Source organism: Hyposmocoma kahamanoa, unplaced genomic scaffold (genome assembly GCF_003589595.1).
Source record: "Hyposmocoma kahamanoa isolate Upper Pololo Valley unplaced genomic scaffold, ASM358959v1 202, whole genome shotgun sequence".
Lineage (NCBI taxonomy): Eukaryota > Metazoa > Arthropoda > Insecta > Lepidoptera > Cosmopterigidae > Hyposmocoma > Hyposmocoma kahamanoa.
Window position 1 is genome coordinate 14,151,186 of NW_020653726.1, and position 20,258 is coordinate 14,171,443.

The 20,258-nt window shown below is 37.3% G+C and overlaps 2 protein-coding genes across 6 annotated transcripts in view; one reads left to right on the forward strand and one right to left on the reverse strand.

The window, feature by feature from the left end:
* The first annotated feature begins 181 nt into the window (after window positions 1–181).
* On the forward strand, window positions 182–4,785 carry LOC113226802 (WASH complex subunit 4). 3 transcript variants are annotated; one of them, XM_026459558.1, is made up of 5 exons: window positions 182–479; window positions 1,445–1,611; window positions 1,784–2,268; window positions 2,355–4,490; window positions 4,566–4,785. In XM_026459558.1, exons 1-5 carry the CDS (start codon window positions 190–192, stop codon window positions 4,770–4,772), a joined length of 3,285 nt encoding a protein of 1,094 aa, XP_026315343.1. In that variant the 5' UTR covers window positions 182–189; the 3' UTR covers window positions 4,773–4,785. The 3 variants fall into 3 exon arrangements, with proteins under 3 accessions (XP_026315343.1, XP_026315344.1, XP_026315345.1); XM_026459559.1 differs by lacking the exon at window positions 182–479 and adding an exon at window positions 724–994; XM_026459560.1 differs by lacking the exon at window positions 182–479 and adding an exon at window positions 972–990.
* LOC113226803 (pre-mRNA-processing factor 40 homolog A) overlaps window positions 557–20,258 on the reverse strand; it is a 22,452-nt gene continuing 2,750 nt past the window's right edge. The window contains exons 4-18 of one of the 3 annotated variants that reach the window (XM_026459564.1): window positions 19,591–19,739; window positions 18,813–18,973; window positions 18,320–18,447; window positions 18,007–18,155; window positions 17,809–17,920; window positions 17,403–17,528; window positions 16,196–16,325; window positions 15,791–15,897; window positions 15,305–15,410; window positions 11,449–11,678; window positions 10,340–10,537; window positions 9,839–9,943; window positions 9,368–9,511; window positions 9,122–9,285; window positions 557–702 (exon numbers count right to left, since the gene is read on the reverse strand). In XM_026459564.1, the coding sequence (XP_026315349.1) occupies window positions 684–702; window positions 9,122–9,285; window positions 9,368–9,511; window positions 9,839–9,943; window positions 10,340–10,537; window positions 11,449–11,678; window positions 15,305–15,410; window positions 15,791–15,897; window positions 16,196–16,325; window positions 17,403–17,528; window positions 17,809–17,920; window positions 18,007–18,155; window positions 18,320–18,447; window positions 18,813–18,973; window positions 19,591–19,739 (2,028 nt within the window). In that variant the 3' untranslated portion in view covers window positions 557–683. Of the gene's footprint in view, window positions 703–8,689; window positions 9,051–9,121; window positions 9,286–9,367; window positions 9,512–9,838; window positions 9,944–10,339; window positions 10,538–11,448; window positions 11,679–15,304; window positions 15,411–15,790; window positions 15,898–16,195; window positions 16,326–17,402; window positions 17,529–17,808; window positions 17,921–18,006; window positions 18,156–18,319; window positions 18,448–18,812; window positions 18,974–19,590; window positions 19,740–20,258 lie in introns of those variants that run through there. The other 2 variants (XM_026459561.1, XM_026459562.1) reach the window with 2 other exon arrangements.

Below are 20,258 nucleotides of genomic sequence, written 5' to 3' on the forward strand. Positions count from 1 at the left end.
CTAAACCGCTATCTGCGAGGAGCATAAAAAAAATGAAGTTGACGTTTGCCGTGATTATTATACAAAAATTTTTGTGTTTTATTCACGTTTTATTATAATTTATTATTATCTTAAAACTAGAAACAATCATGCAAAACTAATGGAATTTAACTAATCTTTGTAAAATATTTAATAAAGTCTTCTATTATAATGCGTAACGATCACAGGACTGATGCGGAAAAGGAGGCGGGTGCCAGTCTCCTAAAAAACTATGGTGAATTTTTCAAGAAACAATATCAAGACTTTCAGTCTACATCCGGCGATAGGAACTGGTCAGAAAACAAGACCTATGTGCCGATACAAGTGGACATGATACAACATGAATTGTTACCAATCACATACTTGGTGGCGTCGGATAACACTCTCATGACGAAAGTCCTGAGTGTCCTGTCGTCGTTGTGCGTTGAGGTGATTACTTTAAAACAGGAAGCGTTCGATAGGTTAGTAATAAAAATAATAGACTTTTAAATTTTGTACAAATTTTAATTGTTGTAAACATGTATTTACCTACCTGCCCCGTTATACAATTTATGTGATTTTGCTTGATGTGAGTACACTGTCATTTCCCTGCTGTTAAAGCTTCCTGAAGCGTTCCACTTTGTTGCTAGCCATACCAGAACACTAATAGGACTCTTGCAGCTGTGTTACACTTGGACTGGAGTACTGTAATGTAATTATTTCCATCATATAATTTCCATTTATTGGCATATAAAATTACCATGAGCTGTGGGAGCCTAATGATTGACCTAGTGCCTCTAAAGCAGAGGCTGTCTTCAAATCCAGATGCAAAATTTTTTGGTGAAGCGAAACATGATAAAATCTGCATGTCGAAGAAGATTCATTACCCTCAGAAAATGTGTGAAGTCCTCAACCTGCATTGGGCCAACATGGTGAACTATAAATCCCTCACCTGAGAGAAGACTTGTGCCCAGCAGTGGGACGTGAAAATGAGTAGGTGATGGTAACTCCCATAGTCACAAGTAGTTATGAAATTGGTAAACATTTTCTGAGAATACTCCAGTATCTTCACTTCAGTTAGTCTTAAACTCAGTGAAAACTCTAATGGTCGTATTCCAGAACTGTACTCAATGCTCAAGTCAGGATTTGAGCAGACTTGAGTATGATTTCAAGCACCGGAAATACGACCCTAATGGCAAGGACTTGAGTATGATTTCTAGTGCTTTGAATCATACTCAAGTCCTGACTTGAGCATTGAGTAGAGTACTGGAAGACGACCCTAAATTTTCTAAGGTTCAGCCCTTAATGAGTAACAGTTGTATTTTACATTTACATAGTCTTAGTACGTACTGTTAAAGATGTGACCATGTTTTAAAGTAAATAGTAAGCATTGCTCAGTATTATAATATGCTAACATGATTGCAAAAATACATCTTCATCTTTCCAGGCACTTCACTTTCTTGTCAGTATATGAAGAATATGGTATTACTGACATGAACTCCCAAATGGAATCAGTTTGTTTGCTGAGTGCATTTATTAGTCGTTGTGATGAGACACTGCGCAATCTATGTAGCCAGGTGTTCGCCATATTCACTGAAGCTGTTATTAATCTTAGTAAGTCACAATTTTATTTTATTTGGTGTAAAAGAATGTGTATCTTAAATTATATGTCTATGTCATATGTATTTCTGAATTATTTTTTTTGATATTTCAAAATTTTAATATTCACAAAATAATTGTCATCACATTTAATTTTGCTGAACAAACTTTGTTACCTTGATTTCAGATGGTATTCAGCTGCACTACATAATAAACCACATTGGAGAACTATTTACAATCATAGTTCTGATGGAGCTACTCATCTCAAATACATCTTTGCCTGCTACTTGGAACAAGTACTGCAAGAACCTCAAATTACTTAGCCACATGCAGAACATTGACTTGATCGAAGAAAAGTTACAAGCATTAAGCTCTGCTGTAGATAACATTACAAAGAAGCTTATGTCAGACAATATAGTTCAAAACACACTCCAAAATCTAGCCACTCTAAGGAAGAGTTTAGTAGACAAAAACTGCTCAATGGTATCGTCAGAGTTCACAAATTACCTAAAGCAAGCCATAATTAACTTAGACAAACTAGTACAAGATATACCCAATGTGACAACAATGTATAAATGCGTCAAGATTAATGCGCTGTTTGTTCTCAGCTCACATTTATTTGGCAATATCGATAAGAAAATTTTCAAATCATTGATTGAATTGAATACAAAGGTCTCTATCAAGTGTACCACCAATTATTGTGCTATTAAATACTTGTTATTTGCTTCTTTATTAAAATAATGTTTTATCATTTCTAGGCACACAGTGTCCACATAATTGGTACGACAGTTTGGTTCCCAGAGCAATTCCTACAAAGATATGCACCAGCACAAAGTTCAAGTTATGGAAAGATGTCACAAACCATGATTAAAGCGCGCCAAACTTATATAAGCAACAAGAAAGCAAGTTTGGCTCGAGATATGACCTCTCTGCAAGTCATGTGCGCACAGTGGGTGCTCAGTGTCGAAGACGCCTTTTCTGCTAGTCACCACAAACTAAATGCATCAGAAATGAGCTTGCATGCAAAATTACTCTTGGAGGGTCTTAATGTAGCCTCAAATATAAACTATTCTGTACTAACTTTGATCAATGTACATGTTTCACTTGGAGTGCCATTATCAAAAAGCATGCTGATGTCATTGTTCGAAGTCATAGACATGTTAAAATGCCTTACAAATGCAGTGTCGCGAAATCGCAATCAAATTTTAAACTCTCTAAACATGACGATCCAACATTTCATTTTCCAAGCAATATCTTCAATACTAGAGGTAAAGAAAGCATTAATGACTGACAAGAACTACGCCAACAAGAGATTAGATGAGCTCACTTGTCTTGTAATAGCAGAACGATCTCTAAGAGGTGTGGCGTCTTTAGAACGTAACGTAGCCGCCAATGTTGCGTTGAGCTTTGTGCCAGACACTACTTACCTGGAAGATAGCTATGTGAAACTTGGAACTTTACTAGAAAAAGTACAAACCTTGTCAAATTTTACTAAATCCATGGATAACTTCTGCAACTGCTCATGGATGTTATGGCATCAACATGTTATACCAATCTATTTGGACCAGAATTTCAGTATTCAGTTGAATGCTCTGAAGTTAAAGTATTTCTTGATGGTATTGGAAGATTGTGCAGTATTATTGCACAAAACAGACAAGCAATATAAAAAACATAAATCCAAAGATTTTATAAGCAGTATGAAAAGCATGATAAATGAAAGTTTACTCAGAACCACCAGCCAGAACATAGAAACGAATTTACGTTTGCACATTCACTCTCATTTGCAACTGGATGTTGTGAATCCCTTCACATTCGACATGGTTAAAAAACTGCTATTGGTGATTGATAACTTCAGAATCCAAAATATCTACATGTCTGTTGTGCCATCAGTGGAGCACTACTTATCAACTATGTATTATAATTTGACTACAGTTGTATTATCTGACTGGAAAACTTATGGAGAAATGCGACAAATGGCCAAATTTAAATTGAACTTAAAAACGGTACAAGACAATCTTCCGACACAGACTCTAGAACAGGGTCTAGATGTATTGGAAATCATGCGAAATATACACATATTTGTTTCTAAATACCTGTACAACTTGAACAATCAAATTTTCATTGAGAAGAGCAGCAACAACAAACATTTGAACTCAATAAATATCCGACACGTCGCCAACTCAATTAGAACTCACGGTACGGGTATTATGAATACCACAGTGAACTTTACATATCAGTTCTTGAAAAAGAAATTTTTCACATTTTCTCAATTCATGTATGACGAACACATAAAATCGAGACTAATCAAAGATCTGAGATACTTTAAAGAAAATGCTGAAGTCAATGAAAACATGTATCTCTACAAAAATGCAGACAAATTCAACAAAGGGATTAGAGTACTTGGCCTCGCTGAAGATGGTCAAAGCTACTTAGATCTTTTTAGAGATCTTATTAGTCAGATCGGAAACGCGATGGGATATGTTCGTATGATCCGTTCAGGCGGAAGACATTGCTGTTCCGACGCTACCGTCTTCTTGCCTACTCTTGATATAAGTAAATCCTTCAAAGAGTTGTGCGAGGAAGAAAACCTGGGGCATGATGCCATTCAAGCATCTGAAATTTTAGATAACAATATTAATTGCTTGATTACGAATTTCCTACAGGGTACGGAGTATTTCAAGTTGCTCGTCGACGTATTCGCGCCAGTATTTCGCAACCCTAAAAATGTCCATTTGAAGAATTTTTTCATAATTGTTCCACCATTGACATTGAACTTTGTAGAACACATGATACTGTCGAAAGACAAAATGTCTAAGAAAAATAAAGTGGGTGCAGCCTTTACTGATGACGGGTTTGCTATGGGTGTGGCTTACATTCTAAAACTATTGGACCAAGTACGTAAAGTTACTCCACATTATTTAAAACACGTATACGACTTATGAACGTAACAAAAAAATGTTGCTTTTCAGGACTCCAATTTCGAAGCTTTGCATTGGTTCGACTCCATCTGGAAGCACATAAAAGACGAAAGAAGAGCCCTTGAGGAACAGAAATTAAAAGGTTCAGTGCAGTTACAGCAAGCCTTAGCCCTTACAGAGAAGAAAATTAAAACTCTCGAAGAAGAATACAAACTCCTTTATTACAGCCTCACTAGCGCAAGGATATTTTTCAGATAACTATTCAACACAGGCTTATATTGTATTGTGTAGTTACAATGTATGTAAGATTATGTATGTATTTGTATTTGGAATTTGTGATATGACACCAAATTGCATATTAATGATTAATCTAAAAACATTTTAATATTGTTGTAGTTAGTTATACATGTATTATAATAAGACCAAGTAAAACATAAATGATTTATTTACATACCATCCATTTTATTTCTTGCTCATTTATTTATTTAGTATTACTTTTTTGTAGAATTTATTATCTACAAACTCTTAACCCATTAAAACACATAAAAAGACCAAGGTCATAATCATCATGTCATATCATAACGTCAATTGTGTTAATCAATCACAAATACAGACAATAACATCAACATGTTACAGAAATTCATAATTATCATTTTCACTTTGAAGTCTTGCCACAGTACACGTCACTATTTTCATTAAAGTATGCACTTTCCTATTTTGCCACTGGTTGAACAGGGATGGGAATGAAGGAAAGAAGGTTGGAAGGAAGGTTACCTACCAGCAAAGAGTCTGGAGTTGTATTTGTTGCTATGAATAAAGTAAAAATGGAGCCCAGCAATCAAATAAGACATTACGTTTAAGGAACGAACTGAAAGTATATTTTTTTCTGCAGATGTAAAGTCCTTCGTGAATTAAGAAAATATTTAAAAAAATCTGAACTTAAATGTTGCATTTAGTCGTTGTTTACTGTTTCTTTGGATAAACGGAAAAAGTCAGCAGCGGCTTCGCGTTTCGAATTCACAACGTGATTCGAATTGAGAGTTTCAGTAGTTATATTATGGTCGATCATGGACGAGTCGACATTGAGTGCCGAAGTTGATTGATAAGAATAATTAACCGTGGATGAAGCATTGCATACTGAGGTCAATGTTGAAGTGGACGGCACCAGACTCTGCCACTGTGAATTCAGGTACTCGTTATAATCCTGTATCTCAAGTGGATCATTGCTCAGATGCATGGACGAAGTGAAAGGTGCTGCAGATGTAACGCGACTACAATGAATATCCCTGGGTGTTTCACTGTTACAAGCGTCTAATGATGAACGGAAAAAATGAGCAGCGGGAAAGCGATTAGATTGTGTGTTGAGGAACGAATTTGAAGCATTATAAGCTATGCCATCGTTGGATTCGGTAAACACGAATGAGCTGAAACGACGTGCGGATGAAAATTGGTAAGAATTATCAGCCATGTACGAAACTTTAGGATCAGTAACGGTAACGTCATCACGTTTACGTTCTGAGGGTAACATTGACACCATTGGAGTAGGACATTGCAAACTACTCGTGTATTTGTTGTCAATATGTACTGGAAGGCGATGATTGCTATGCAAAGAAGTTCTGATAAGAACTGCATCAGTAACGTCTTGGTTTTTAGCAGTCATAGATAAACGGAATAAGTCAGCAGCGGTAACGCGGTTAGAATTCACGTCGAGAAATGAACGAAGGTTATCAGTACATATAGCGTGATTAGACTCGGCGACAGTGGACGAGTTGACATCTGATGGAGGAAATTGGTAAGAATTAACGACCACGGATGAAGCAAAATCATACTGAGGTTGTATGCAATCATACTGAGGTTGGCGTTGAAATTTTGGTCAGTGACGAGGCCTGGTGTCGCAAAGAACTCTGATATTTGTTGTATACAGAAACCTGATGTAAATCAGCACTTGGTTCTGCATATGCAGATGTGACACAATTAGAATTAATATCCATGTTAAAATCGTTGTTATTAGCAACCAAGGATAAGCGGAAAAAGTCAGCAGCGGTAACGCGGTCAGAATTGACGTTGAGAAACGAACTGATAGTATCAGTAGACGTAGCATGATTGGACTCGGAGGTCGTGCACAAGCTGACATGTGATGGAGGAAATCGGTAAGAATCGACGACCATGGATGAGGCATTGCTTACTGAGGTTACCGTTGAAACAGTGGTCAGTGTCGCGGCCTGGCGTTGCAAAGGACTCGGATATTCGTTGTAAATATAAACTTGGAGTTTATCGTCAACCGGATCTGCAGATGCACTTGTGACTCTATTAGAATTAATTTCCTTGTAATCATTGCTATTAGCAACCAAGGATAAACGGAAAAAGTCAGCAGCGGTTGCGCGGTTAGAAATGACGTTGTCAGTAAATGAAAAGTGGTTGAACTTCGCGATCGTCGACGAGCTGATACGTGATGCCGGAAATCGGTATGAATTAACGCATACGGATGAAGCTTTGCATACTGATGTTACCGTTGAAATCTTGGTCAGCGACGAAGGTTGCCGTTGCGAAGAACTCGTATATTTGTTGAATACAGAATCCTGGTGTGAATCGTCATTCGGTTTTGCGTATATAGATGTGACACAATTAGAATCAATATCCGTGTTAAAATCATTGTTGCTAGCTACCGAGAAAAAGTCAGCAGCTGTAACGCGGTCAGAATTGACGTTGAGAAACGTACTAATAGTATCAGTAGAAGTAGCGTGATTGGACTCGGAGGTCGTGGACAAACTGACATGTGATAGAGGAAACCGGTAAGAATCGACGACCATGGATGAGGTATTGCTTACTGAGGTTACTGTTGAAACAATGGTCGGTGTCGAGGCCTGGCGTTGCAAAGATCTCGGATATTCGTTGTAAATATAAACTTGAAGTGTATCGTCACCCGGATCCTCAGATGCACTTGTGACACTATTAGAATTAATTTCCTTGTAATCATTGCTATTAGCAGCCAAGGATAAACGAAAAAAGTCAGAAGCGGTTGTGCGGTTAGAATTGACGTCGTCAGTAAATATAGCGTGGTTGGACTCCGCGATCGTGGACAGGCTGACATTTGATGAAGGAAATCGATGAGAATTAACGATCATAGATGAAGCATTGCATATTGAGGTTACCGTTGAAACAGTAGTCGATGTCGTAGCCTGGCGTTTTGAAGAACTCGGATGTTTGTCGTATACAGACACTTGAAGTGAATCGTCACTCAGTTCTGCATATGCAGATGTGACACAATTAGAATTAATATCCCTGTTGAAATCATTATTATTGGCAATTAAGGATAGACGGAAAAAGTCAGCAGCGGTAACGCGGTTAGAATTGCCGTTGAAGAACGAACTGATGGTATCAGCAGATGTAGCGTGGTTGGACTCCGCAATCATGGACGAGCCGATATCTGAAGGAGGAAATCGGTAAGAATGAACGGTCTTAGATGAAGCGTTGCATACTGAGGTTAACGTTGAAACCGCAGTGGTCGGTGTCGGGGCCTGGCGTTGCGGAGTACGCGGATATTCGTTGTAAATATGAACTTGAAGTGAATCGTCACCCGTATCGGTAGATGTAGATGTGTCGTTATTAGAATTAATATCCTTGTTATAATCATTGCTATTATCAGCTGAGGATAAACGGAAAAAGTCAGCAGCGGTAACGCGGTTAGAATTCACATCGAGGAAAGTACTAGAAATAGATGTTGCGTGGTTTTGCTTTTGATTTGATTGGTTGATCTTTGACTTGATAAGACGTGTTGAACTAAATTGGTAAGAATTATCAACCAGCACGGAAGAAGTATCCAATGATACTGAGGTTACCGTTGGTGTCTTAGTGGTCGTCATCGGGACCTCGCATTGTAAAGTATTCAGGTACGCGCCGTCGAAATACGTTTCAGTTCGTACCTGGGCTGTCTTTTGTCACAAAACCTGTTCCACTTCACATCTGACCTGTGCCAAAAGAGCATTAATGGAAGTGCGGTCAAACTCATTCCCTGGCTTGGAACAAGGGAGGAAAGAGTGCGAAAAATGAAGGGGTACTGTAAAATCTTCCTGGCGCCTCAACCGTAAGGAAGTGTGGACCTGATGTCAGTAAACATGCTCCACGTCCGAATTAATTTGCGGTGAAGAATCAACACTGAGGTGGTCGATTTCAGAGTGTGAGGACGAACGGAACGAAGTTAGCCACGGGGACCCGAAAGACGAGTAATGCTCGAGGAGGGGAGAGGGCGGTAGAGAGTGGATATACTGAGGCGATGACTGTTTTGACACCAGCGGTGGGTGGCAGGAAGGGTACTGGTTGAAAATGAGTATCTGAGGGGGCGTGGGGGAGGCGCTGTGTCACTCGAACGGGGAACCGTCGGAAGGCGCGGGGGTCGTGGTGGGGGTTCTGCGCGGGTACCGGTTGAAGATGTGCACGTGCGTGACGCGACGTCAGTCGTCGTGCTCGTGCAGCTGCGCCAGCAGCGCCGCGCGCCGCGACTCCAGCTCCGCGTCGCTCCAAGCGCTCGACCCCGACCTGCGGCACACCCGCAACGTGTCCTCACTCAGTTCCGAACCGGAAATGATCCTTGCGATGCTCATACTGACCTCTCCTTGTCCTTTTTCTCTTTCTTATCCTTTTTCTTCTTCTTGTGCGCGTGCTCGTGGTCACCTTCAGGGCTGCCGGGCGCGCTGCGCTTCGACTTTTTGCTCTTGTGTCGCGTCGTCGGCTCGTCGTCCGTTATGCCGCCCTCCTCGGGGCTCGGCGATTTCTAAAACAACAAGAAGATCGCTAGTGGAAAACTCAATGTGACGACGACGCTGTCACATCGCAACGATCGATTACTACGTTACCGGCGCCGGGGAATGTTTCCGGTGCTTCTTCTTGATCTTCTTGTGTTTGCGTCCCTCCTCAGAGCTCCAGGTGCCGTGACTGGGCGCGGGCGACGGTGAGCGCGCCGTAGCCGCCGGCGTCGGGGACCGCGAACGGGATTTTGACTGCACATCACAATACCGACTTTCTTCGTCTTACTCTAACTTATACTATTAAGACAAATGTCTGGATTTATAAACGGTAACTGGACGATAAATTCAAATTTTAGGTGCCATATTCTACACGGACCTGATTACATGAAAAAGTTTGAATTTGGGGAATTAAACAAATGCTAACTTTGACGAACTCGTGGACTAAAATTATTCTAACAAATCGATAGTTTTCTACAATGCCGTGCAGAATGTTGCACATTCTGAATACAGCAGTGTTTTAAGTCAAATTATGACTTGGGCCACTATTCTTGAAAAATTATCTTAATTATTAATACGTACCAAAGAAGCGGAATGCGACCGCTTCTTTTTCTTGGATCGCTTTGCCTTTTTCGGTTTCGGGTGGTGGTAATGCAAGCAACTCTCTTCTTGCTCATGTTGGAAGTCCTAAAAATAAGTTATTAATAAATATTTCTTTTTGTATGAAATTGATCCATGGTACTTTTTACATGGTATTTAAACCAAACCTCGTGGTAGCTACCACCTACATACGCACTAAATATACATATTTGACAACAAGTTTGGATGTATGTAGGCTGGCCTACTGAAGATCTCAGCGATGTGGCCCGAGATGTCTTGAGAGATACGCGATAATAATAGTTTATTTCAATAACCATTTACAGCGAAGATTACACACAGGAAAATAAATAAAGTAAATAATAGGGAGTTGTTAACTCTGAAACTGGGAAAAACTTGTGCTACTCGTACTATGAATTTTCAACGAAAAAATTACGCAGTACTTTAAAGTACCACAAATTACTCGGCGTACACTAATGAACGTACCCTGTATATCCGAATGCGGTCTTCATCATCGGGCACGGCGGCGTACTCCGACGCAGATAGGTCGAGCTTCTCCTTGACCTCGTCCCACGACAACGTGTGGTCGATGTTTGCCTCCGTCAGCGCCCACTTGAACGCACTTTCGATTTTCTTCTGCGCTTTGGATTCCTCTTTCATTTTCTCTTTGTTCCTCGCTTCGGCCTTAATCAATAAATCGAACACTAAATATTGTCTTTATAAAGCCAACTATTGATTAGTCTAACTGAATCGCACAATAGACGACGCGCATTATGTTTGCTATATCATTCGTTACGCGTCATGGAATGTAAACTGGTAAATGCAATAGTTATTACGTAATATAGCGTTAGAAATATTGTGTAATAAATTAGGACTTTTGTATTTTTTGTTTAGAAATACCAGAACTTACTTTCTAGGAGTTCAAAGCCGACAAATTAAACTTTACACTTTTCGTTTACAAATACAGGAATTTACCTGTTCAAGTATGGAATTATAAGCAGTGGTCAGATAATGGGAAGCTTATTTACCTAGAATTTGGTTGCTCTCTAACATATTATTAGAATCTGCTTTGGTATCGAAAAAAGGAAAATAAACGTTTAAAATGTTATTTGTAATTTTAGGAAACATTTTAATTAACTTTATAATGAATAGAAAGTGAAAAATATGACAACTTCGGTCATCAAGTTAAAAATGTTGTAGTTTCATCACTGATTACTTAATAGTTACTACGTGACAGATACATCACTCTCATACAAAATCGAAAATATCTACGCTATAATAACCTACCAAATCTGTCTAATGACACCAGGCGTTCACTACGAGGATAAAAGGAATCTAAGCATGCGCTCAGAGAGGTGAAAATAACATTGCTCGCCATCATCAGACCTTTAAAGTTTACAGTCAACCAAAAAATATGAATGTAGAAATGTAGCGTATAAACTAAAAAAATATATTTAAGCCGCTCCCATACTTTAATAGCTTTCACAAGAAAAATTGTACTTTTTTAGTATAAAAGCATCCGAATATCCGACCCCCAGTTATAAGTAAGCTAAAAAATTTACCTCTACATTTTCTTTTGAAATACCGGAACTCACCTTTTCAAGTAAGGAGTTATAAGTAAGCTTGACATTTCCAGCGTCCAGTGATGCGGACTTACTGTCCTCACAGACCACTGTCGCAAACTCCTCGAAAGTGGTATCAGGCTTCACTTCAAATCCTTTCTCCTTCAATATTTCTTTTATCACTTTCTTTTCGTCGTGGAACCGCGCCTTTAAGTTCTCTACGTAGAACTTGAATAAATCCAATGGAGTTGAACCGTTTTGGCCTAAAAATGAGCATACTTTGTACCTACTTAGTATCTATTCAGATAACATTATACGCAACAGAAAATATACAACAAATAAATAGTTACAACTCACTTGATTGTTCTGAAAGCACTAATAAGATATTTGGAAAATCTAGAAAACGTCTTTAAAAAAAATCTGTAGATGAGAAGTATAGGATTAAAAGCCCTGTTTTGCAATTTAGATGTTTTTACAAACATTGCTTTGAATGCTAACAACCACGCAATGTTAACAGACTATAATCCTATCGTTGTTTGTTTTTTATCATATTTTATTCGACCTTAAGATTAATCTTAAATGTCTAATTAAGAGCCTCATTTTCTTTGAAAAGCTCTGTAGTAAAAATTACTATTTGGCACAAAAGATTTTTACCTCTAGCACAACAGTGTGCGACTTGTGCGAGAGTTACATAAAGCGCGAGATACTGCTATTTTCGCATAGATATCCCGTGCTTTATGTCGCTCTCGCGCAAATCGTGCTAATCCTGCAGAATTAACCTTTTACAGCGAGACGCGACTGCGATAGTTTCTAGCCCATTCTTTACGTTTGTTATAGCCAGAATGAAATACCACTTTTTCTTTTAGTAAAATACTAGTTAATGTAAGTAAAAGCGCCCCGTAGAGGACCAAACAATTTGTCAAATTATACTTGTTTGTCAAACTCGTGGTAGTGTTTTTCTCTTAATTTCAACCATTCTCTATACCAACGTATATTTTGTTTTTGTCTTAATACATAGTTAATACAGAGACTTAATCTTAAGACTTAATACATATCTTAATGATAGAGTTAATGCCAGAAATGCTTTATCTATTATTCTTACTCTTTGCACAAATTACAAAGAGATGTGACTCGTTGTACTATGTATAGTAGGTACGGTACGTATGACTGTAAAGTCAAAAGCACATCAAGCTTGACACTTTGGACTTTGGACCGCTCTTATTGCAAGTGTCATAGAGTTAAATTTAAACCTTTAATGTTAAGCTTGACGTGCTCTTGACCCTGTACACGGAGATGACCGAGTGTGAACTACAGGATAGTTCGTCAAACTTGTTTGATGGTTTATTTGATCGTTTGCGACATTGATTGAAGGAAACGTGAAGTTTGAACGATAAATACGACAAATTATTTGATCGTTATGGGGCTCTTTATAGCTAAGCCGCCGCAAGCTTCGCTGTTATAATAGTAGCGGGACCCAAGATGCGAGTGATGCGTTAACCCTATACTATAACGATGTAATCTACATCTCAAGATGAAAGCTTCCTATGATTATTGTCTTTGATTTAATATGGCATTTACTTTATTTAATTTAAGTCTTTTGCAGTTTATTACACTATATTCAAGGATTTCTGCTGTTAATAACGAAATATAGCACCACCTACTTGAATAATATGAATAAGAATTGTAATAAATCTGTGAATATGGTGCATTATATTCCGGTACCGCTAATAATGAAATGTAAGAAACGAAATAAAAAAGAAACCAGTTACGTATCGAGTTCTTAGGTTTTCGCGATTGTTACACATAGGAAATGAAACTATTTATATAACTAAAACAATAACGTTTTGACGCTTTATACCAGAAACACAAAATACCAAACGGCCAGAATGTCAGATTAACAGAACACCAGATACGCAGAATGCCAGATTAGCAAAATGCCAAATCAAATCAAAATTCCGAATGTCACTCCCAGGAACGGGACTTCGTCCTCCTCACGCACGAAGTAATGTCCAAAAGTGGACGTCATACGGCTGAAATTATGATGATAAAGAAGCGAGGTTCTGATGTTTAATTAATTTATTACAAACAAAATGTAGTTTCCTACTAAATAACTGATCTGATTAACTACTAAATACCTGATCCTTCCTTCATAAAGAAACTCGCTAACTTTACAGCTTCAATTAGGTATGACTAACTTAAATGTCTACACTGTCTACTACACTACACTGTCGACACTGTCTTAAATGTCTGTCTTTGTAAATGCCTACTCATCTCTAAGTAGGCAAAAAAAAGCTTTTCACTTTCCCTTTTTATTTTATTTAGCCAATTTCATAAATTTCATATTTATTTGTGATCACTCAGTTCCCACACTATAGAAATGTGAATTAACTAAAATATCCCAAAATATAAGCAATATAGAAATATTCGTCCTATTGAGGTTTAGTCAAAAAGCTTTACTATATACATGTTTTTCTTTTGGTGGCTTATTGGACAAGATAATTTGCTTTTCAATATCTCTTTAGTCATGTATGTAGAAGGGTGTCCACATAATAACATGTTGATTTTGCTATTTTTGCTAAAAATTTTGAAACGTCTCTTCTTTGAATTTTTAATAGATACCGGGTGGAAACTTGTAATGCCACCTGGAGGGAAAGTACTCTCAGGGTCGTATTCTAGAACTCTACTCAATGCTCAAGTCAGGATTTGAGAATGGTTTACAGCACTCGAAATCATACTCAAGTCCCTGCCATTAGGGTCGTATTTCCAGTGCTTGTGTTGCCAGGGCAATCCTGACTTGAGCATTGAATAGAGTTCTAGAATACGACCCTCAATCTCATATTTCCAGTAGGAGATAGAAATTTTTACTTAAAGGAAATATTCCTTTATTTTTTAAAAGTAATAAAACTGCATTGTTAAAAAATGAATTCGTCAAAAGATTAAATTTGTGGATCCAAGAAAATTTAGCTCCTTTCGAGCAAGTAATTAGTTAGATTACCATTTTTTTCGTTTTATTAAAACACGTTAAGATTTCATGGTTATTTTTGCGTTTAATTAACCAATTTTGTGAGAGAGATTTTATTCTTATAATTAACCCTATCGATCGATGCAATAAAAGTGCAGGGTGCATTTTTTTCAGATTAAAGCGGGTTCGATTCCCGCGTGTTGCTAGAAATTTTCGAAAATCTATGACTGCAATTTCATTTCTTTTAAAAAATAAAGGAATATTTCCATCTCCAGTACTTAGTGTACTTTCCCTCCAGGTGGCATTACAAATTTCCACCCTGTATAGTTCTAACTTCTAAATGCAGTTTAAGTAATGTTCGAACTTACAGAAATTGAGAATTCGAATGAACCTGTGCGCAACAGTTGGACGAATAATGGGCCGATGTTGATTCAAATGGAACAAGGTCGGCTATTTATTGCAGAAGCGTGACCAACATCCGGTCGATAGAATATTTATTTCGACTGCAATCACTAGCTCGCAAGCGCGCAACATTTTTACGCAATGAACTGTCATTTTACTTCATCTTCAAAAAATACAGATTATATGTGGATATATTTTTTAATTATTAATTAATAAATTAAAATAGTTTTAATTTTTTAAAGATTAAAATAGCCTTATTCCTGTGTTCAGTTTTTTGTGACTTCATGCTGGCAAATTAATTTATTCAAATTACAAGCCAATACTGTGTGTAGCAGCCACTTGAAAAAAATGCCATATTCTAACTTTAACAGTAACGTCTACGTCAGTACGGACAGCGACAAACTAGATGTTTGATAGAGTGCGCACGCTTCACGTGTTGCGAACCAATAGGAACGTCAAGCTTACGGCGGTTTACCTACAGCAAACTTCAAGAAGAAATTTGGAGTAAAAGTCGATTGTACTTACCGAGCATAGCTGAGAAACGCATGTCAGCAGAAATGACAGGATATAACTCGACCCACAGCGACATCGAAGTTAGCTTGCCCTCCTCATGCAGACTGTCTAGCAAGGCCTGCCAACGTGATCATAAAACAACCAATATATTTGTTATATTTTGTTATATACGTAATATTTAAAAAATCTACAACGATATTTGAGAGCATGCGAAATGTTCTCATCTGAAAATATCATCTTACCAATTCACTGTAAGTAAACCAAAACTTGTATAGCTGTCCTTAAAATATATACCTACGTTCAATAAGCTGCAAAAATGTATTTATATACAATAAAGTGAATGAATGTGGTTGACAAGAGATAAAGCACTGTCTTGAATGCTGAGAAAACTCGACAATATAAATAGAATAGCTGGGGACATAATACACTTTTGCATCCTGGTAACAGTAACAAATAATTTTCAAAGAACTGTACAGCATGATCACTTTAAATTCTTACCAAGAAATTGTCTCTATTCTTCCTCTGTTGACGTTTATTTCTTTTTTTAACTTGTTCTCTCTCTTGTAAATATTCGGCCTCTAAATTTCTAATATGTTGCTCAAACACTGTAAAACATCCATATAACAATAAGTATTCTTGGGAATCTTTTTTATTGAATTACATGTAATTTGTACAAAAACAATTAATATGTATCGATGCACTGGTAAAGGCACCTAAAGATAGAATTTTAAGGGGATTTATTGCTAAATTATGTAAATGTAGATATAGTACACAGGCTAAAAGCGCATGTTACTCAAAACTGGTCAAGGTACCTTTTATACGACACCGGACAAATTTATACATAAGGAATTATCACACAAAACTAAATTATATTTGACTTATCAATGAATAAAATTAGTTTACCAATAAGTGCATCTTCCTTGTCCATACCGAGTAGGCTGACGTCGTTTTTAAAAGCGGAATTTTCTAACAGCAAAACTTGTGCCTCACTCCATGTGCTGCTATACGTAATTTCACTCATATTCTCTAAAACCTAAAACGCAATTTCCACATACCGTCTTACACAAATTATAATCCAGGCAATAGAGAATCGTTGCGTGTTCTGTGTGTACACACAAAACATGCAACCTACTTAGTGCTTTTCCCACAGAAATATATCTAAATAGACACAGCAAGTACCGCGATCTGTATGAAAACCAAGCGTAACACATTTTTTATACTACCGATGACTTCACAAGCGCTATTTAGTGGCGGGAATCCTCCTTCGGCACTAAAGCGATTGATTAAATCGAAGACGCGGACGCAGCACGTATTTAGAATATTGATTTTTCAAGTATTTGTTGATTTTATGAAGCCGTAAAATATTAATACAGTAAAATAATACCCGAATAAGGTAATCAAGTCCTTTATTAATACGTATTTTGAAAAAATAGTTGCTCCTTAAAAAAAAAACAATAACAAACTTTATACAATATTTTTGTAACATTTTCTAAGGTTTTAAAAATTAACATCCCTTTGTTTCCTAAATTCATCGACACCTGTACTGCATCAAGTGAACATCACTAATCGTAAAATTTGATCAAAAACATTACGAAGCAGCCGTACCACGAAATTGAATGTGTTATACGAAAGAAGGACCACAAGTGTACCAAATAAAAGCCGCAATGTATCAGAATCACGCGGCATACACTCATTTGCATATTTGTTTTCTAAAAATTCATTCAAAATGAAAATAATTGATTTTAAAATAAAATTAGCATTAATACATATAAAATATTCTGACTACAAAATTACATAACTGCGGAATGATAAGTCCCTGTTTATTTATCTTCTCACAGCTGTGGTGTTTTTGCAGTTTCTAATGGCACAATTAGGCATTATTCGCGTTTTCGACTGAAGTTTAACTACGATAACGACCGGGCGCGTTTACATTGGGCACGCGAAGTAGGTATATTTGCGGCGTCTATTTAGATTTTCCGAACATAAAGGAGGTCGCAAATTAAACCAAAACACGATAAAAAATAATTTCCTTTTGGCGTGGAAAAATCATCCTAAAGGCTGTGGGTACAAGAGTCTTCTTTGTTACTTGGTCAGTCAAAATTTCACTTACCTGTGCTAACATTTTCATGTTGCGTTTTTTCAAAGTCTTTGCTTCTTCTTTTTCGCGTTTAGCAATTGTAAATATGCAATCTTCGAATATATCGCGGCGATCCGACTCGGGTACACAGCGCCATATCTGAATATTAAAAAGTTTCAAAGATTTCAGACACGGTATGCTTGAAGATGCTGGTTCGAATCCAACCGGATCGAAGGAATTTTTCTTAGTGTTCGAACTTTCATAAATAAATAATTATAAAAAATTAGTGGAGTTATTTTACAAAAAATAGTTGAGTGTCATGGTAGCAACACATTGTGATACCCAATAAACTTAAAAATTACAAACATTTAAAGATTTTTATATTACACTTGAAGTAATTTGTTTAACTTTAAGACACTTAAAAGTATGCAATCCTAACCTCAAGATTGTTAAACATTTCTTCACATTTGTAATATTTTGTTAGTGATGTCACACGATCACAGCCTAGCAGAAACTCTTCAAGATTTTCACGGTTCTTTTTGGTCTTCAATCTGGAAAAACCGATAAAATAAGCATACTCAAAGCATGTTACTGTTAGGCCCTCAGATTAGATATATAAAATATTACAAAAAATTACCTCTGTTCTTCTCTTTCGTCCTTAAGTTTTTGTGTCTTGTAAGCATTAAATGCTTGTTTTTTTTCATTCAACTTTTTAAAGGTCACGTAGCGCGGATCCTTGGATATTATTTTAACACATTGTTCCCAAGTGGCATTTGAAGGCACATTCTAAAAGGGAAACAATAATATGATTTTTAATTTAGAAGTATATGTGTTAAGGATGCAGAAGTGATGGCGATTGTAAAATATGATGAGACTTTTCAAAAACAACACATAGCTGTCATCTATTATGCTATGTGTTATGACCTGCAAATAGTTGTTTGTAAACATACCCGATCTTTGAGAAGTTCCTTGAATGCCTCAATGGCCTCCTTTTTGTCTTTGTACTGCATCTCTGGAGCCTGTTCTGGGGTCTCTGCAGCCACGGTCTGTGGCGGTGCTACTATTTCTTCAGGTTTTACTGAAATTACAAACATATATAACTGTACTTGTTTTGATTACACTTGGCTCATTTGAAAATAGTAAATACACATTACAGTTACTTTTGTTTATTTTTAAAATTATGTAAAAAAATTTATTAAGGTATAATATAAATTTAAACTAATAAGTAAGCCCGGTAGGACAATTTGGGGAATTAATGTTCTTTTGGTGGGTTCTATTCTGGTCTGGATGATCCAGGTAGTACGCCTGAGGGAGTACTGATAATAACTGGGAATTACCTAGTTTGAGACCAGGTGTTAGTTTATTTATTTATGTGTGATTGTCTGGTACTTTATTATTTTGCACAATAATCATATTTTCCACAGGGTTAAAAACTCTACTTACTTTCTTCAGGGATAGGTATATTGTTAGTCAAATTGGGGTCAATGGAGGCCAGTGTTTTGGCCATGGCTTCGTCAAGCGCAGAGCTGCTCGTAGGCGCCATCGAGGGCGACCCTCCAGGGAGCGGTACTTCACCAGGGGTTACATCAGCGCTCAATGCTGCTCTGTAACAAAGAATAAACAACTAACTTTTGCCTTAGCAACTTTCAGATTTGCCCCTGGATAATAATAATTTATTTATTTAACCATAATAACGACGTCATTACAAAATTTTCCCCATTCAACAATGTGGAGCAGTCATACAAAAATGTGCAAATTATTTATTTATGGTAGGTAACACTTCAATACATTGTGGTGGGAAGGGCGTAGAAGCCAAACAAAGTTTACAAGCAGAGTGAAAAACAAAAATTAAGTAATGTATAGACAGATAGAAAGTGCATGAAAATTTAACCCAATGGTATGGTATGATATGGTGTAATGGGCTGGTGCCCGCAACTCAATGTCCAGGCCCCTAGTTTTGCGTGTGGTGGGTGGTCCAGGGTCCTACTTGCGTCACCCAAGCCCCGCCAAGAATCTCAGCACCCTCCTGGGTTGCTGAAGACTTCGGGGAGCTAACTCGACTTTCCAAGGTACTTCGCCCTTTAGACCCAATTACATTAATAATTTAAAGTAAACATTGGCTTTTGTATCCTTTCTTACTCTGAAGTATTGATAGATCAACTATATATAATATTATTGGAATATTCCTCTTAATATAATCATAGGACACATGTTTACTTACTGGGCAGCTTCCTCTGCAGCAATTTTGTCCTTGATCTCCTGCATTTCCTGTGGGATCACCCAGCTAGACTCCTTGGTTTCAATGTTGTGGTAGTACACTCTGCCTGCATCTGTTGTGTACTCCTTCCACACACAAGCCGATAGCAGTTTCTGTTGATGTACAGACAATACATACTTTTTAGTGTTTATACTTCTTTTAAATATTCAACAGTATAAAGCTGTCATTAAAACAAAAATAAGGTTTCGAAAAATAGAACTCTCAAATTTTTTTTTTTTTTTTATACAATTACCAAGTGACGGGATGAACAAGTCGTGCGCCTGGTGGCAAGCGACACGCCTAACCATAACAGTTGCAATGCCACTCAGAGCTTGACACATCGAGTATATAACCAGAAATAGAGATGAAATAAGGGCCATATATTCCTGTAACACATTAGCGATACAGCTCTTATAAATATCAACTCCCGTTTGCACTGAAATATAGACACGCCAACTACTGACCTGTGTGTATGTCTCCGTATATTCCATAAAATATTCTGTATTTATTGTAATAAAGATAATACCTCTAACAATGCCGTGCTGTTCTATTCGGTGGTGTGGGAAAAACAACAAAACATCTAATTACAAAACACACGGAATCATATTTCATCGGTAATTAAATATTAAATA